Source organism: Podarcis raffonei, chromosome 3 (assembly GCF_027172205.1).
Source record: "Podarcis raffonei isolate rPodRaf1 chromosome 3, rPodRaf1.pri, whole genome shotgun sequence".
NCBI lineage: Eukaryota > Metazoa > Chordata > Lepidosauria > Squamata > Lacertidae > Podarcis > Podarcis raffonei.
The window spans coordinates 5,273,371-5,288,776 of record NC_070604.1 but is presented as its reverse complement, the minus strand read 5'-3'; the positions used below and the strand labels follow the sequence as shown (position 1 = coordinate 5,288,776).

At 40.8% G+C, this 15,406-nt stretch overlaps 1 protein-coding gene across 1 annotated transcript; it reads right to left on the bottom strand.

The window, feature by feature from the left end:
* Positions 1-1,886: 1,886 nt before the first annotated feature.
* On the bottom strand, positions 1,887-12,715 carry LOC128409901 (cytochrome P450 2K6-like). Its single transcript, XM_053380427.1, has 9 exons — positions 12,508-12,715; positions 10,658-10,820; positions 9,684-9,833; positions 8,993-9,153; positions 8,468-8,641; positions 7,242-7,389; positions 3,250-3,434; positions 2,738-2,879; positions 1,887-2,356 (listed from the first exon to the last, which is right to left on the bottom strand). Exons 1-9 carry the CDS (start codon positions 12,688-12,690, stop codon positions 2,169-2,171), a joined length of 1,494 nt encoding a protein of 497 aa, XP_053236402.1. The 5' UTR covers positions 12,691-12,715; the 3' UTR covers positions 1,887-2,168.
* Between the last annotated feature and the right edge of the window lie 2,691 nt (positions 12,716-15,406).

The window sequence follows — 15,406 nt, the reverse complement described above, 5'->3', positions numbered from 1 at the left end:
ATTTTCAAAATAAATGCACATGTGTTACTCATATTTAGATATCTGTTTTGTTGGAGGGGTTTTTTTCTTGGGGGTAGAGAATTCTCTGGGGTTTTGTTTTGAAATCGTGGAACACCCAGGCTTAAAAAGTGACCAGGTAACCAGGGGTGCCCAATGCGACAACCAAGGAGGCCATGAAGAGCCCCAAGCCGCCTCCCAGTGGCCTCGACCCTGCTGGGACTGGGAGCATCCCACCGATAGCTGAGTAGAGCTTCAAGGCCTGGAGGCCTCTGGAGCCAAACAGAAGAAAAGCAGAAACCTCCAGATAAAAACCTGGCAACCCAAAGGCCGAGACGGTTCAAAAGACTTCTACAAACACAACAAAGCTACAGAGCAGTTTGGTCAACAACAATGTCTACCAACTGAAATGAGCCACCCATATATTATATTATGTAATGTCTCTAGTGAATCATTAAGCCATTCCTCCAATTTTTTTTCTTCTCCACAACTATTCCAAGCTGTACATTGGATGATATGCCTTTCAGTTTAATGTTTACTCAAGCGAGTGGTGCCCACTTCCACAAACGAATGCTTTCCAGAACAGATTACAATGCTCTTGAACACGGCAAACTCATAACTCAGGATTATCAGTAGAGAGCAGCATTGTGAAATCATTTGCAGATGAAATTATTCAACTTCAATTAGGGACGACAGCATTTAGTTTGAAAGGGTCCAGTATTTCCTGAACTTTCTCCCATTGAAACACTCACACATATTTTTCTTTTTAGAATAGTGTTTATTCATTTCCATCTTGAAACTGTTCAACATGGTGGCATTAGAGCATATGACATGCAACAATATGAGCAAGGAAGGATAATAACTAAGCAATGCATCTTCTCGTGGTGCCTAAATTCATTCCTACAAAGGTTATGGGGCCCAGTGAAGACAAAATTCAAAGTATTTTAGTGGATGTGGCTGGATTTTCTTAAGAGAGAAGCGAGATTCAAACCAAACATTTTTTCAATTTCCTGGTGAGACCATGGTGACTTCCCTTGTCTCTATTGTGAAAGAGATTAACTCCCTCTTCCCTCTCAGAGCAGAAGCTAGGCAGAGAAGATTTGGAGTTTTTCCTCTTGTGGAAGTGGAAGTTTTGAATTTGACACATTTCCACCATTTTCATTTTTCATATGACTAGTCAGAATTCCATTGATGAGGGAAGCCTTAAGCTACCCAGACTCTCAGAGAAAGTTCATTCAGATACAGAGAGAAGATGGAAGATGGTTGTTTTATTCCAGGGATAACCAACAGGTTGATCGGGATCGACTGATCGATACCCAGGAGGTTCTGGTCGATTCCTGGCTCCTTTTCCTTTGTTTTTGCCTCAGAGCAGCTGGCCCTTCCCCTCTCCCCACCCAACATATTCAGCTGATCGCTGGAACAGAAGACGGAATTTTCGCTGTGAGGCAAATTGTTTCCATAGCGATCTTTTGGTGAATGACTAATCCCCTCTCCCCTTTACTCTAGTCTGACATTTCCCCCTTAATAACGGAGATTTTCTCCATAAAAAAGGCTCAACAAGCTTGGCCTTAACCCCCAAAATGGAACTTTCCTCTCTAAAAGTACCTGAACAACTTTGGCTTCCAGTCCCCCCCCCCATGAGTAGATCTCAGTCTCGTGGGAGTTGGACGTCCCTGTTCTAAGCCAGAAGCAGAAAGTCATAGAATTAATTGGCAACAAGGAGATGCCAGAAGCAAACCCAGTTGCCAGATCTATTATTACAGACTTTTTAAAGAACCCGGAGGAAACAAAGCCATTGCCTGACATCAACAAATACATTTCAGAATCAGAATACATTGCAGCCACAGATGTTAACATTCCCAACTTCCTCAACCATGCCTCATAAGTATATGTTAACATGGGAATACATGCAACCAGATTTGTTGATTGATCTCTATGCCTCAAGTGTCATAAGAAAACTGGGCCAGGTTTTAAGTAAGAGATGCTCCAATGCTCATTTCACGTGATTTGGCAATATGGCAGGTAAAGGGGAACACAAGATTTTTGACAAAGCATGCACCAATTCCACCACTAGGCTACTCAACCCAAATACCCCTCCAGAACAGGGGTGTTTTAAGAAAGGCTCGCATTGCACACACAGGTAGGCTAAGCAAGCCAGGAGCTTGTGAGTCTTAGAAACGTGGCAGAGCACAGAGTTGGTAGGGCATGGGTGGTGTTGTAAACCCAACAGCAGGAGTAAGGTCCAGGTCTTCTTGAGATGTTCCAGGGGGTGGCTGGAAGGTGAATTTCTGCAGGAGACTTGTGAAGAAGAGGAAGAGCTCCATTTTGGCAAGAGTCTCACCTATACATGCTCTCCGACCTGTAAGGACACACAGGCAGCAGAGAAACTGGGTTTAGGCCGTTGCTTAATAACATCCCAAATACTTTAAAGCAGACTAAAATGCAGAGATAAAATAACAGCTCACTGTGCCCATCTTAAAAGAATTGTGAGCTCCCAATACGAGCCATCCTGCAATGCTGAAAACCAGGGGTGGGAAACCTTTCTCAGCCTGAGGGCCACATTCCCTGGTGAGCAACATTCCAGGGGCCGCACACCAATGCTGGCCAGATCTAGTGGCAGAAATGGCCACAGCAAGTGATGTCATTCTTACCTTTGCACAATAGGCTACATTCCAGGCATGTAAAAATCCCATTGACTAAGCACACACTATGCAGGTATACACAAAAGTAAAAAAATTACCTGCAGAGAAAGGCATGAAAGCATCTCTCTTTACGAATTTTCCTTCAGAGTTGAGAAAATGCTCAGGATAGAATTTATGTGGTTTCTCCCATTGAGATTCATCGTGCAGCACAGAGGCCAGCAATGGTATGATGAATGTGCCCTGCAAAGGCAAAGCAAGAGTCATTTTAAAATAAAGTGTATGCCTCTGGTACAATAAATATTTAGTGTAGGAGAAATGAGATTTGAGTTCATCTGAGAAATGTCTTTAGTGTGACAAACTTTAATGTATAAACCATGATTTCCCACTAGAAGTGGTTTCTTTTCCAACCTTGTGCTCCTTTCCACTGAGATCTGTTTAATGGGTTGAAGCTGATACCTGACAGCTTCTGAAGGGTAGACTGAAAGCTTACAGTGCAATCCTATACAAGTCTGCACAGATGTCACCCACGCTGAAGTCCAAGGGGCTTACTCCCAGGATAGCCTTAAAATATATTGTAACTAGTGGGCAGCAGTTCAATGAAAAGGATCACCTTTGGAATGAAGTAGCCATTAAGGGTAACATCTGCAGCCGTGGCATGTGGCATGTTGGTTGGGACGATATTGGAAAACCTCAAGATCTCATGGATCACGGCATCCGTATAAGGCATTTTTGTTCGGTGTTCAATCCTTGGCTGAGAAGATCCAACAACCTTTGCAATTTCTTCTTGGACTTTTCCTGGGGGGGGGAGAGAAAGAAAGAAAGAAAGAAAGAAAGAAAGAAAGAAAGAAAGAAAAGAAAAGAAAAGAAAAGAAAAGAAAAAGAAAAGCATTCATTTTTCTGCTCAGATTATGTCTTTGACTTAGGTCTCTTAAAATTAATATCTGAAGCATAAATCTGCCACAAACTCGTTCTACAATTCCATAGGCTCACAAATTTAATTTCTAGAATTTAACAAATGTATTTTTAAGAAGGACAAACAAACAATTCCGACAATAACCTGATATACTGAGGGAGAGATATGCATCCAGGATGATTATTAAAATATCACTGCTGGGAATATTCTGAAGTGGTACCTTTTACATATAAAGGTCAGAAACAAAGATCTTGGATCCTCTGGACCCTGACAAATTCTGGACAAAATATGGGAAAGAGTTAGCTAGAGAAAGAGCATTTGAACTGGACGCTGGACAGGAAGAGGAAGATTCAACAGAGGTGGAGGTGAAAGAGAAATAAATATTGAACAAAATGGCTTTGAGAATTCTTACTGGGAATGTAAATAAGCAAAATAATAAGACTAATGGAATAAAATTGATCATGTTGTAAAGAAGTTAAACTTGGAAGTTATATGCCTCCAAGAAACAGCGAAACTATTAGCTTGGCAAATAAAGAAGAAAGAATAAAAAACTGCATTGATAGAATAAATGTAGGAGGTAGAGTGTGGAAAATCTGAAAAAAATAATAGATCAATTCGTGAGTTTTTATACCGCACCATATTAAGGCAAATGAGTTAAGGTAGAAGAAATGGGTAAATATTTAGAAGACAACAGACTGCTTAAGATACCAAAAGTTAAAATGTCATTTCTGAATAGAGCTGTCACAATGATGGTTTTACAGCAAGTAATTTTACAGGCAAAATTAGGGAAGGCACCCGGACCTGATGGAGTTTCAGCAATATATTATTAAAAAATTACAAGATTACCGAATGCAACCTTTAAAAGATATTATGACTATAACTTTGAATACAGGAGAGTTACCCAAATCCCAGAAGAGTGTATACATAACTTTGAGTCATAAACAAAATAGAGATCCAAAGCTGGTTAAGAGCTATGGACCTATTTTGATGTTGGATAAGGATTATAAACTGTTTGCAGACATATTAGCTAATGGGTTGAAAACTGTATTAAAAGAGAAAGCATTTAGACTCCGAGAAAGCATTTGACAATGTCTCCTGGGACTTATATGTTTAAGGCTTTGGAATATATGGTTTGTGGACACAGTTTTATAAAAGGAGTTAAGGCAATATATACTGATGCATCAGCAAGTAATGTAGTGCCTGAGAATTGTAAAATAACTAAAGAAAGTAGACATGGTTGCCCACTGTCACCTTCATTGTTTATAACAGTTTTAGAAGTTTTGGCACAAAGAATAAGATGTAATAATAATAAAAAGCGGGAATAAAAGCGGAAAGAGAATATAATAACATAACATAACATAACATAAAACATAACATAACATAACATAACATAACATAACATAACATAACATAACATTATAATATAATATAATATAATATAATATAATATAATATAATATAATATTATAATATAATATAATATAATATAATATAATATAATATAATATAATATAATAATATAATATAATATAATATAATATAATATAATATAATATAATATAATATAATATAATATAATATAATATAATATAAAAGCTTTTACAGATAATGTGGTGATATTTGTTGAGGAACCAATAGAGTCAATCCCAAAGGCATTGGAAAAGATTTTTTATTTTATTTTTAGAAATAGCAGATCTTTAAATTAATAAAGATAAAACTAAACTCCTGGTAAAAAATATGAATGATGAGGGTAAAAATAAATTACAAAGTTTATCTATCTTAAAGAGTGAAAAGAAGATTAAATATTTTGGGTGTGTGGTTAAGAGCAAGAATATAAATTTGTATAAGGATAATTATTTAAAAACTTGGGAGGATATTAAAATAAATTTGCAAATATGGAGGAGAATGAAACTTTCATTACTTCAACAATTAAAATGAATGTATTACTGACAATATTCTTTTTGTTTTATTGTTATTTATTATTATTTATTTTATTATTATTATTATTTAGTGAATGTATATACTACCCTATATCCAGATGTTCACAGAATAAAATCAAAATATAAAACCACAAAATACATAATCAAAATAAAAACAACCACCCAATAGCTCCCCTACAAAAAACTAATACCAGTGATCAATCAATACCAGTGATCGGCACGACAAATTGTTTCAACAAATGGCAAAAATATATTTCTAAATATATCTGGCAAGGAAAAATAAGAATAAAACAAATAAAACATAAAAAATTGACAGATGAAAGAGAAAGGAGGTTTTTTCCTGCCGCATATAAGATTCTGTTATGAAGCACCTTGTCTATGCTGTTTGAGAGAATGATTGTTATTGAATAATCCACATATTTCAGATTGGGAAAGTCATGATAATATTTTTGGTTGGCACGCTTACTTGAGGTAAGAAAATGTGAAAGTACATAAAGGTTTTACAAACCATATAATTAGGAAAAAAATGTATAGAGTATGGGATAAGTATAAAAACCTATTGGAGACCAAAACACCACTATGGCTTTCACTTTTGGAGAATTTACCGGTAAATTAACTTTTTTAAAAGATTTATCAGAGATGTTACCAACATGGTTACAATATCATCATTTGAATGAAGTCTTTAAAAGGGATATGAAGCGGGCAGTTGGGGAACGAAAATCACAACTAGAAAGAGACCTGTTAAACTGTAATGTTAAAGTGATATCTAAAATGTATAAGATCTTATTGGAATGGGAGACAAAGGACGAACAAGTGAAATCTTCAATGATACACTGGGCAATAGATATTAGTAATAATATAGAAATGGAGGCATGGGAAAGTTTATCAAACGTGGATATAAAATTTACAGAATTTTATAGTTTAAGAGACAACTATATGAAAATGTTACATAGATGGTACCTGACACCTAGTAAATTGGCTAAAATGTATAAATCCAAACTGAATATGTGCTGGAAATGTAAAGAGAAAGAAGGTACTATTTTTCATATGTGTTGGTTTTGTAATAAGGTTAAAGTTTACTGGGAAATGATATATGATGAACTAAAAAAGATGTTTAAGATGTTTAAAAAACATTAAGCTTTTCTTTTGGAAATTATGAGATCAGAACTACCTAGAAATTTATTTAGTATAGAATATTTAGAAATTTATTTATGTATGCCATTTATATAAATTTATACAAATTCATTTATGTATGCAACCACAGCTGCAAGAATGTAATTTGTCCAAAAATGGAAGGAAGAAGAGGTCCCAACAAGAGAAGAATGGATACAAAAATTAATGGACTACGCAGAAATGGCAAAACTTACTGGGAGAACAAGATTATTATTATATTTAGAAAGCAATGGAAATGGTTTATTGTGTATTTACAAACAAACTGTAAACATACTAAGACATTGGCAGGATTAATGTAAAAACCCGCAGTTTCAATAAATCTATTGGATATATACGGGAATATTTATCTAGAAGAATATGTTGAGATAATTTGGAGTATGCAGGAATATGAAATGAAATGTAAAGAACCACAGAAAGAGGGAGTCCAGGTTGAAATGTAAAACTTATGACTGAACAATTGTGTGTGTGTGTGTGTGTGTGTGCAAATTATAAATATTTCATTTCTCTAATAGTTACATATAACTGGAATTGAGATTTCTCAGAATAATGGGAGCCAACCCAATGAAAAGCACTCACTCTGAATTTCAGGATATTTCATCATTAGTAACAGTCCCCAGCACAGTGTGGTAGAAGTGGTCTCCATGCCAGCAGCAAATAAGTTGGCCACAACAGCTTTTAAGTTTTTGTTGTGGAAATATGCATTCGTCTTCTTCTTCTTCTCCTCCTGGGTTGCAAAGAGTATGAACTGATTAGAACGAATGTAGTGAGAAAATTTCATGTGCAAAGATAAAAATGAATACCTGACTGAACCCAATGATCCAAAGTATCATTGCACAACACCCCAGTCGCTAAGTAGTGAGACATTCCAGGTTTTCCAGACTATGCCATCATGATGATATAGGGTTCCTGCAGGAGGAGTGCTCGCCTCCAGGCCAGGAGAGGCGAGTCACCAGAGGATCGGGGCCGCCCTATGCCTCGGGGCAGATAAAAGCCAGCCAGCCCCAGTTCCAACTTGCGGGAGCAACATTGTTGGTTGCTAGTTCCTGCCTAGACCCTGTCCTGCTTTCCTGCCTGAGCTCATGACCCGCCCTGTCTCCCTGCTTGCCTGTTCCTGACTTCACCCGACCAGCACTCCAGGCCTGTATATCTGCTTTAACTTTTCAAACTCATCAGTAATTAGTTTAAGATTTTAGAAATAATTTCCAGCCTGTTATTTAGAACTCTGTCATCACCCCACCACCTGTTTCCTTTTCTGGGTGCTAATTAATTGATAAGCAGAAACTCCAATTCATATTCATTTCCAGTCTTAGTAATGGTTAAAAGAACTGAAGCCCTAATTTAAGGCTGATTGGTCAGTGCATGGGCCAATGTTTTTTCCTTGCTCTGAGATGCCTCCCCACCCTCAAAGCTTCCTATCTCCTCCAGTGTGAAGAACGCCTTCTTCTCAGCAAATGAGGCATTATCCCATCGTCCTTTGTATCAAAAGGGAGTCTGGCAACCAATACTTATGACCTGATTACCTCTCATCACTGCATAATTATCTATAATTACATGTTTTCCTGATCAGGGATTTTTTCCCCAGAAATGCTGTTGAGCATGCAACCATTGACCCTGCAGAGGCAACTTCTGTAACACATTAACAACGGCTGACTATTGGGAAAGGGGAGGAAGTATGCCAGGTTGGTCCCTTCTGAAGTGAGACTTCCTGACTACAACTTACGCATTCACTTGCGAATACGCCCTTAAAACATGAATTGAAAATGGCAACGCTTATTCTGGGCCAACTTAAAAGACTCCATTACCTCTTGCTGTTGGATAAGAAATGAGTCAATAAAGCTCCTCTGGTCATTTTCATCCAGATCTCTGAGGTGTTTTATGAAGGTGGGATTTATGATGGTAAACATTTCACCTCTGTTTTGCATGACAGTCTTACGAGCCCCCAAAAGAAAATCAAGAGCAGGAAACATGTTATACAGCTGAAAGGATAAAAATGTGAAAAAAGAAAAAGAGACATTAGAAAAACTCAGTATTGTACTCTCAGCTGGGTCTCTCAGAGTATAATTTATGTGCAAGCCCAGAATAGTAGGCTATGGCAGTTCTCCTCTGGAGGTTCGCCTTCAGAGAGGGAGATCTGCCCTTGGAGGCCCCTTCTGAGCCATCATGGAACATACAATCACTTTATTATAGTTACGGGATGACTGTGCCGTGTGAGTTTTCTAAATATTTCAAATCACCGCCAGGTTTCTCAAGATATCAATATTCTGTGTTTTCTAGTGAATACTGTTATTACAATCAACTGTTTGTTTTAAATGGAAAAAATAGATTACCATGACTGAGAAGCTTCCGAAAAGCAGGGCACTTTCATTGACCAACTTCAGAAGTCTTATGTATGTGGGATCTTCATAATCAAATCGCTTGTCTAGTAGTAGGGCCACTATTATATTGGCAACAGCTGCATTCATAATTGTGGTGGTCTCAAATGGGTTTCCTATACATAAATATGACAGTTAAACAAAAATATTCTTTTAAAAATGTGGGATGTAAAACACATAGGAGTGAAGTACAACATTCCTAGAATGGACATGCTAGTGGATGCTTTCTACCAGCCAGGAGAAAACTTCCTGTTTCCTCTGCTAACGCAAGTTGGGGGATATCATTAAACAATATATCCTCTCCTGCCTCCCTGAACATCCCCACAGAAATTCAAAGTATGGAAAAGGCATTGTTTTTAAGTCTGTTCTTTGTTGCCTTAAATCCTACTGGCAGCTTACCTATGAGTAGACCTCATTTATCAAAGAAACTGACCCTAAGTGCTGCTGGATGTGGCCATAGCTGGGCTAATACCTGCTTGGAAGTCACAGGAGTTATTGCAGTGCAATCTGCACATTACAGGAACAGACCAATTGCAGGGAACCCTGGGATCTGTGCTTCTGGAAATTAGGAATATGTAACACAATAGTTTTGGCACCTTTAAACAATGGTAGTGTAGCTATACACCAGAGGAAAACACCAACCCACCTTCGTAAGATTCAAATTTATTTATCAGGACACTGCATTCCTCAACAATTCTGTCCTCTATGGTCCTCTTTCCCATTCCGTAGGCCCGTAATGTGCTTACAACAAACCGCCGCATCACTTTCCAGTTCTCACCATTAGAAAGAATCACACCTGAAGAGATGGGAGGAAAGGTTTCATGTCTGCATGGCCATTGCACAAAAATATCAATAAATTGTGTTCTGCATTTCTTCCATGGAACTGAGAATGGATCCCAGCTATTCTCCCATTCAGACTTCTGAACTTTGACAAAGTAGCTGGCCGCTGTGCCATCAGATCATGACCTGAGAACCCATTGATCAATATTTTCCATTACAAAGTGTAGGATAGAGTGGAGGGTGGTTTTTACATGTCAGGCGTCCCAGCAGAACTCGGCTTGTTATTTTGTATTCCATTATGCCTCCTTCATTTTTCGTCTCTATATAGGCTGGGGCAGAAAATGGTCAGTCAGTTTCCCCTTGGTGTGTGGCATTACTTTGCTGTGTGACTATTATTCACAATCCTCCTGTCCCATTCCCCCCCAGCTCTACAATATGACTGTTGGGAAGAATGTGGGAATGGGAAAGGTTTGCTTTAACTGGTCTCCATTTTTGTTTCTTCAACAGAGCCCCACTGAGCCACTGAAAGTCAAGACCAAAAAAGGCTCATCTGGTCCACTCTTTTTAACATTTTAGCTTGATCTCCAGAAATCCACATTTGACATATTTTGTGACGCATGCTCAGCCTAATGCCTGCAGATACTCTGTCAATGTCAAAGGGACTGAGGTGGGTTGAAAAATTCACAAGGATTTCCCCCACAAGAAACAATGGATTTCGATGACTTGCTTCGCAAACACTCATCTTACAAACCATTTCTTGGGAACAGATTGTGTTCACCTGGTGGGACCAGTGTGTGTTTGCAGGCATTACCATTTCCAATAGAAAGGGAGGTGCCTCACCAAAGCCTTCTGCAAGCTCTTGAAATAATGCAAAGGTAGGCCTGTCTGCAAATGCGTCCGCCTGATTAACCAGAGCCTCCTTTACTGTCTCATATCCTGTCAACACCACAGCTTTCCGGGGTCCCATTTGGATGCTGAAGACAGGGCCATATTGCTTGGACAACTGGAATTCAACAGAAGAAAAATTGAGAAACAGAGTTCTGGCATACCCAAAGAATATATTAATGCAATTCGTCTCTGACAGAACCAAGACTGCATTAGCTACCACCCAGTCTCAAATCTTCCATTCTTGGGCAAGGTGATTGAGAGGGTGGTTGCTGAACAATTCCAGGAACGCCTACAGGATGCAGACCATTTGGATCCCTTCCATTTGGGATTCAAGCCTCATCATGAGACTGAAACGGCCTTGGTTGTGCTGCTCGATTATCTCCAGCCGGCTAAGGACAAAGGTGAAAGCTGTTTCCTAGTTCTGCTGATGTTGGGGGATGAGTGTTCAGGCCCCTGGGCTCTCACTTGTGGGGTATGCGGATAATAACCAGCTCTACCTCTCTTTTAAATAAAAACCATTGAAGGCGGTGAAGGTCCTGTGTGAGTGTCGGGGGGCGGTTGGAGGATGGATGGTGGCTGCCAGATGGAGGTTGAATCCTGACAAGACAGAAGTACTGTTTTTGGGGGACAGGAGGCAGGCAGGTGTGGAGGACTCCTGGTCCTGAATGGGGTAACTGTGCCTCTGAAGGACCAGATGTGTAGCCTGGGATTCATTTTGGACTCACAGTTGTTCATGGAGGCGCAGGTCAATTCTGTGTCCAGGGCAGCTGTCTACCAGCTCCATCTGGTACGCAGGCTGAGACCCTATCTGCCAGCAGACTGTCTTGCCAGAATGCTCTAGTCATCTCCTGCTTGTACTACTGCAATGTGCTCTATGTGGGACTACTTTTGAAGGCGACCCGGAAACTGCAACAAATCCAGAATGCGGTAGCTACACTGGTGACTGGGAGTGGCTGCCGAGGCAATATACCACTGGTCCTGAAAGACCTACATTGGCTCCCAGTACGTTTCCAAGCACTATTCAAAGTGTTGATGCTGACTTTATAGCCCTAAACGGCCTCGGTCCAGTATCCTGAAGGAGCGTCTCCATCCCCATCGTTCAGCCTGGACACTCAGGTCCAGGGCTCAGGGCCTTATGGTGGTTCCCTCACTGCGAGAAGTGAGGTTACAGGGGACCAGACAGAGTGCCCTATGGAACGCCATCCCATCAGATGTCAAGGCAATAAACAACTATCTGATTTTTAGAAGACACCTGAAGGCAGTCCTTTTAAGGGAAGTTTTTAATGTTTTATCATATTCTCAGTCTGTTGGGTGGCCATGGAAACCCTGACAGATGGGCAAAGTATAAATAATAAATTATTATTATTCAGCTGTGGCAGCACAAATATTTGCTATGAATAATCAGAAAACCAGAACAAAATAGGCAGTTGTAAGTGATTATACCTTCAATGGCACCTCTCAAATCTATTTAGAAAGATAGGCTGAAGGAGGAGGCTGGGCTAGGCAAGGTTTGCACCAGCACTTTTTCATCCTTGAAAATGGAGGCAGAGTCAAATGGGATTCGACACCGAACACCTTGTTCAAATTACCAGTTATAAATTGCAGCTAGGTCCTATGACTGGGAATGTTAAGAGGCGGTTCTGTAGCACACAAAGGGGAGATGAGATTTATAGGCTCTAAAAGAACAAAATGTAATGTATTATTGATATTAAGAATAATAATAATAATTTTCTACCCCGCTCATCTGACTTGGCTGCCCCAGTATCCTTCAGCCTTGCCATGGGAAAAACTGGAATCTTTACCTTTAACATGGTTCTGTGAGGCCTCTTGCGATCTATGATGTGGAGATTCCCAATGAGAGGTAAAGGCCTTGGACCTGGCGGAAAGTTTTGGGAGCTCTTTTCCCCGAAAGTGCCCAGTTTCAAAACAAAGGAAACCATAAGGATAAAGAGGAACAACGCTGGAATCGGCTCCATCCAATCCATTTCGTTTCAGCAAGCAATTTTTTTTGCAGTGTTATAATGAAAACTACAATGCAGTTTGGTCGAGGACAATGTCTTGCAACTGCAGTGAGCAGCATATATATTATGCTAGGTACTGTCTCAAGCTAATCATTAAACCATTATTAACCATTATTAAACCAGAGATACGAGGGATTAAAGTAGGAACTAAAGAATACAAACTGAAAGCGTACGCAAATGATTTGGTGTTATCCTTAGAAGAGCCGCAAAAAAAGTGTCAATAAGGCCTTGGAAATATTAGAGGAGTACGGTAAACTCTCTGGTTTTAAATAAACTAAAGCCAAAAATGATGACTAAAAACTTGGAAAAAGATGCAAGAGAAAAATTAGAGATATAGAATGGAATCAAGGTGGTAATAAAATAAAATATTTGGGAATTTGGTTAACCACGATAAACATAAATTTAATTGGCGATAATTATTTTACAACGTGGAAAGAGATAAAGAAAGACTTAGACACGTGGAACAGAGTAAAACTTTCGTGGTCGGGAAGAATGGCGGCAATAAAAATGAATATACTCCCCGAAAATGTTATTTTTATTCCAGTCGGGAGGGAAGGAGGTCAATAGGTACATAGAGGAGAGATATAAACAAGATGATGAAGAATTGTAATGGAAATTCATGTTACTTTTTTGTTGTTTATTGATATTTTGGTATTATTGATTTGTTTACTTTTGGTTACTTAAATGAAAATTAATAAAAAGAATTGGGGAAAAAATTAAACCATTATTAAACTCTCTTGAACCTGGATGCAGACCTGTCACCCAGATTATGTGTAATATTAATCTGTTATAAGGGGAGTAAAGGGCAGCATTGTGAAATTCTTTGTAGTGATCATGGAACTGCATTCAGGGATGGATTTCTGAAAGTGCACCAGTATGGACTTCTGGAGAGACAAGATGGCAAGCGCCACAGCAGCAGGGAGCCTCTGATGACCACAAGCACCAATGGCGCTGCCTGCCTGGTGCCCGCACTGCCACCATGGCTGCCGTCGCCACCACCATGATTAGGGGGGGTAACCAGGGTTTCCCAACATGACAACCAAGGAGGCTGCACAGAGCCCCAGCCCCCCCCCCGTGGCCTCGACCATGCTTGGACTGGGAGCATCCCACTGATAGCTCAGCAGAGCCAGAGGAGTAGCAAGCTCAGGTGGTACCTGGTGTGGAAATTTTTTTGTCACCCCCCCATGACTCCCAAGCCTACAGCAAGCCAGGGAAGGGGGGGGGAGCTTCACCACTTTGCTGGGGCCGCTCGCTGTCAGCTTGGGATTCATGGGCGGGGAGGGTGACAAAAGAAATTTCCGCAACCCCCTTGCTCTGCTCCTGGCCCAACGCCCTGCATTTCAAGAGGTTCAAAATCCTTTTTTAAATGTGCTTTTTAAAAATGTGTTCCTCAGTGGAACAGTCTCCCTCGGAAGGGTCCGTACTCTCCTTCCTTGGAGGTTTTTAAGGAGAGGTTGGGTGGCCATCTGTCCTGGGTGCTTTAGTGGAGATTCCTACATTGCAGGGGGTTGGGCTCGCTCAAGTTAGAGGAAAGGTTCCAGCCTTGCATGCTCACTTGGCCAGAGGCTGGGCTAAGGCAGGGAGCGGCTGGTGGGAGGGTCGTTCATCTGGAATTCCCCTGCAGAAACACCATTGAGCAGCTGAGGAATGGCTTTTAATGAGCGCCTCTCGCCTGCTGATTGTTGTGCAGTTATGCAGCGTACTGTTTACATGGGTTGGATCGGCAGTAGCTCCCTACCCACTGTACAGGTGGACTCCACATGGCCAGGGGGCTCAGTCAGCTCCGACACTGCACCTAGCCTTGCCTGTTCACCAACTATAATAGATATTCACAAAAGGTTCAGTACAAAGCCAATCCGCTGGCTGCTGCCTTATTCTAAGAAAAGAAGAGAAAAACCGTGGCAGGATCTCCATGAATAAAGTCACCTACTCTGCAGGAGCAGCAGTGGAAGAGTCATAACGTAGGAACAGAACAAAATTGAGGCCCGCAGATATCAAATCTACCTGGCAATGGGAGAACTACAAAAGAGCAACGACCTTAGTTGTATTTGCAAAATTGCAGTCAAGCAGCGAATTGCCCTTTGGTTTTATTTCAGAAAACCACTACTATAGGTCAACGCAAACGTACCATGGCTGGGAGGGGGGCATTTCATTAAAGGCGAGGCCACGCATCAGAACAAAGCATTGCAAAGGCGTTTTTCTACCCTGCTGGTGCAATCCCCAATGGTTGTAGCCAAAACTATTCATTGTATCCATAAAAGAGACGAACTCAAAACAGTGACTTTTCTTTTTGGTTTCTCTGGAATATTAGAGAGAGCCTGTTTTACAGGAGCGAGGGGGTGGTTTTTGCTCTGTGTGCAGAAGAGCCAGGAAGGGGCGAGGGAAGGAGGCTGCCCACCAGCTGGCGGGGGGATGGGAGGGGGACGCCCCTCCCTGGCCCGCCCCTTTGCCTCCACTAGCAGGCTGAGTAGGAAGGAAGCGAAGCACCAAGCGGGCAAGCAGGCGATCTGTGGAGCAAGGCCTGTCCTGGATGACAGGGCAACCTGCCCATGACTCCCAAGCCTACAGTGAGCCGGGGGAAGGGGAGAGTTTTGCCACTTTGCCAGCGGCCCTGACAGGTGTAGGCTTGGGAGTCGCAGGTGGGGATACGCATGCAGAGTGTCACCCTCCCTCAGGATGT

Bases quoted from the DNA above. Each gene is read 5' to 3' on its own strand.
- LOC128409901 (XM_053380427.1), bottom strand. From the start codon at position 12,690: ATGGATTGGATGGAGCCGATTCCAGCGTTGTTCCTCTTTATCCTTATG. The intron at 8,642-8,992 runs GTAATCTATTTT...TTATCCTTTCAG, and splicing joins TCGGAAGCTTCTCAGTCATG to CTGTATAACATGTTTCCTGC. The intron at 7,390-8,467 runs GTAATGGAGTCT...TTTGCAACCCAG, and splicing joins TTCTTATCCAACAGCAAGAG to GAGGAGAAGAAGAAGAAGAC.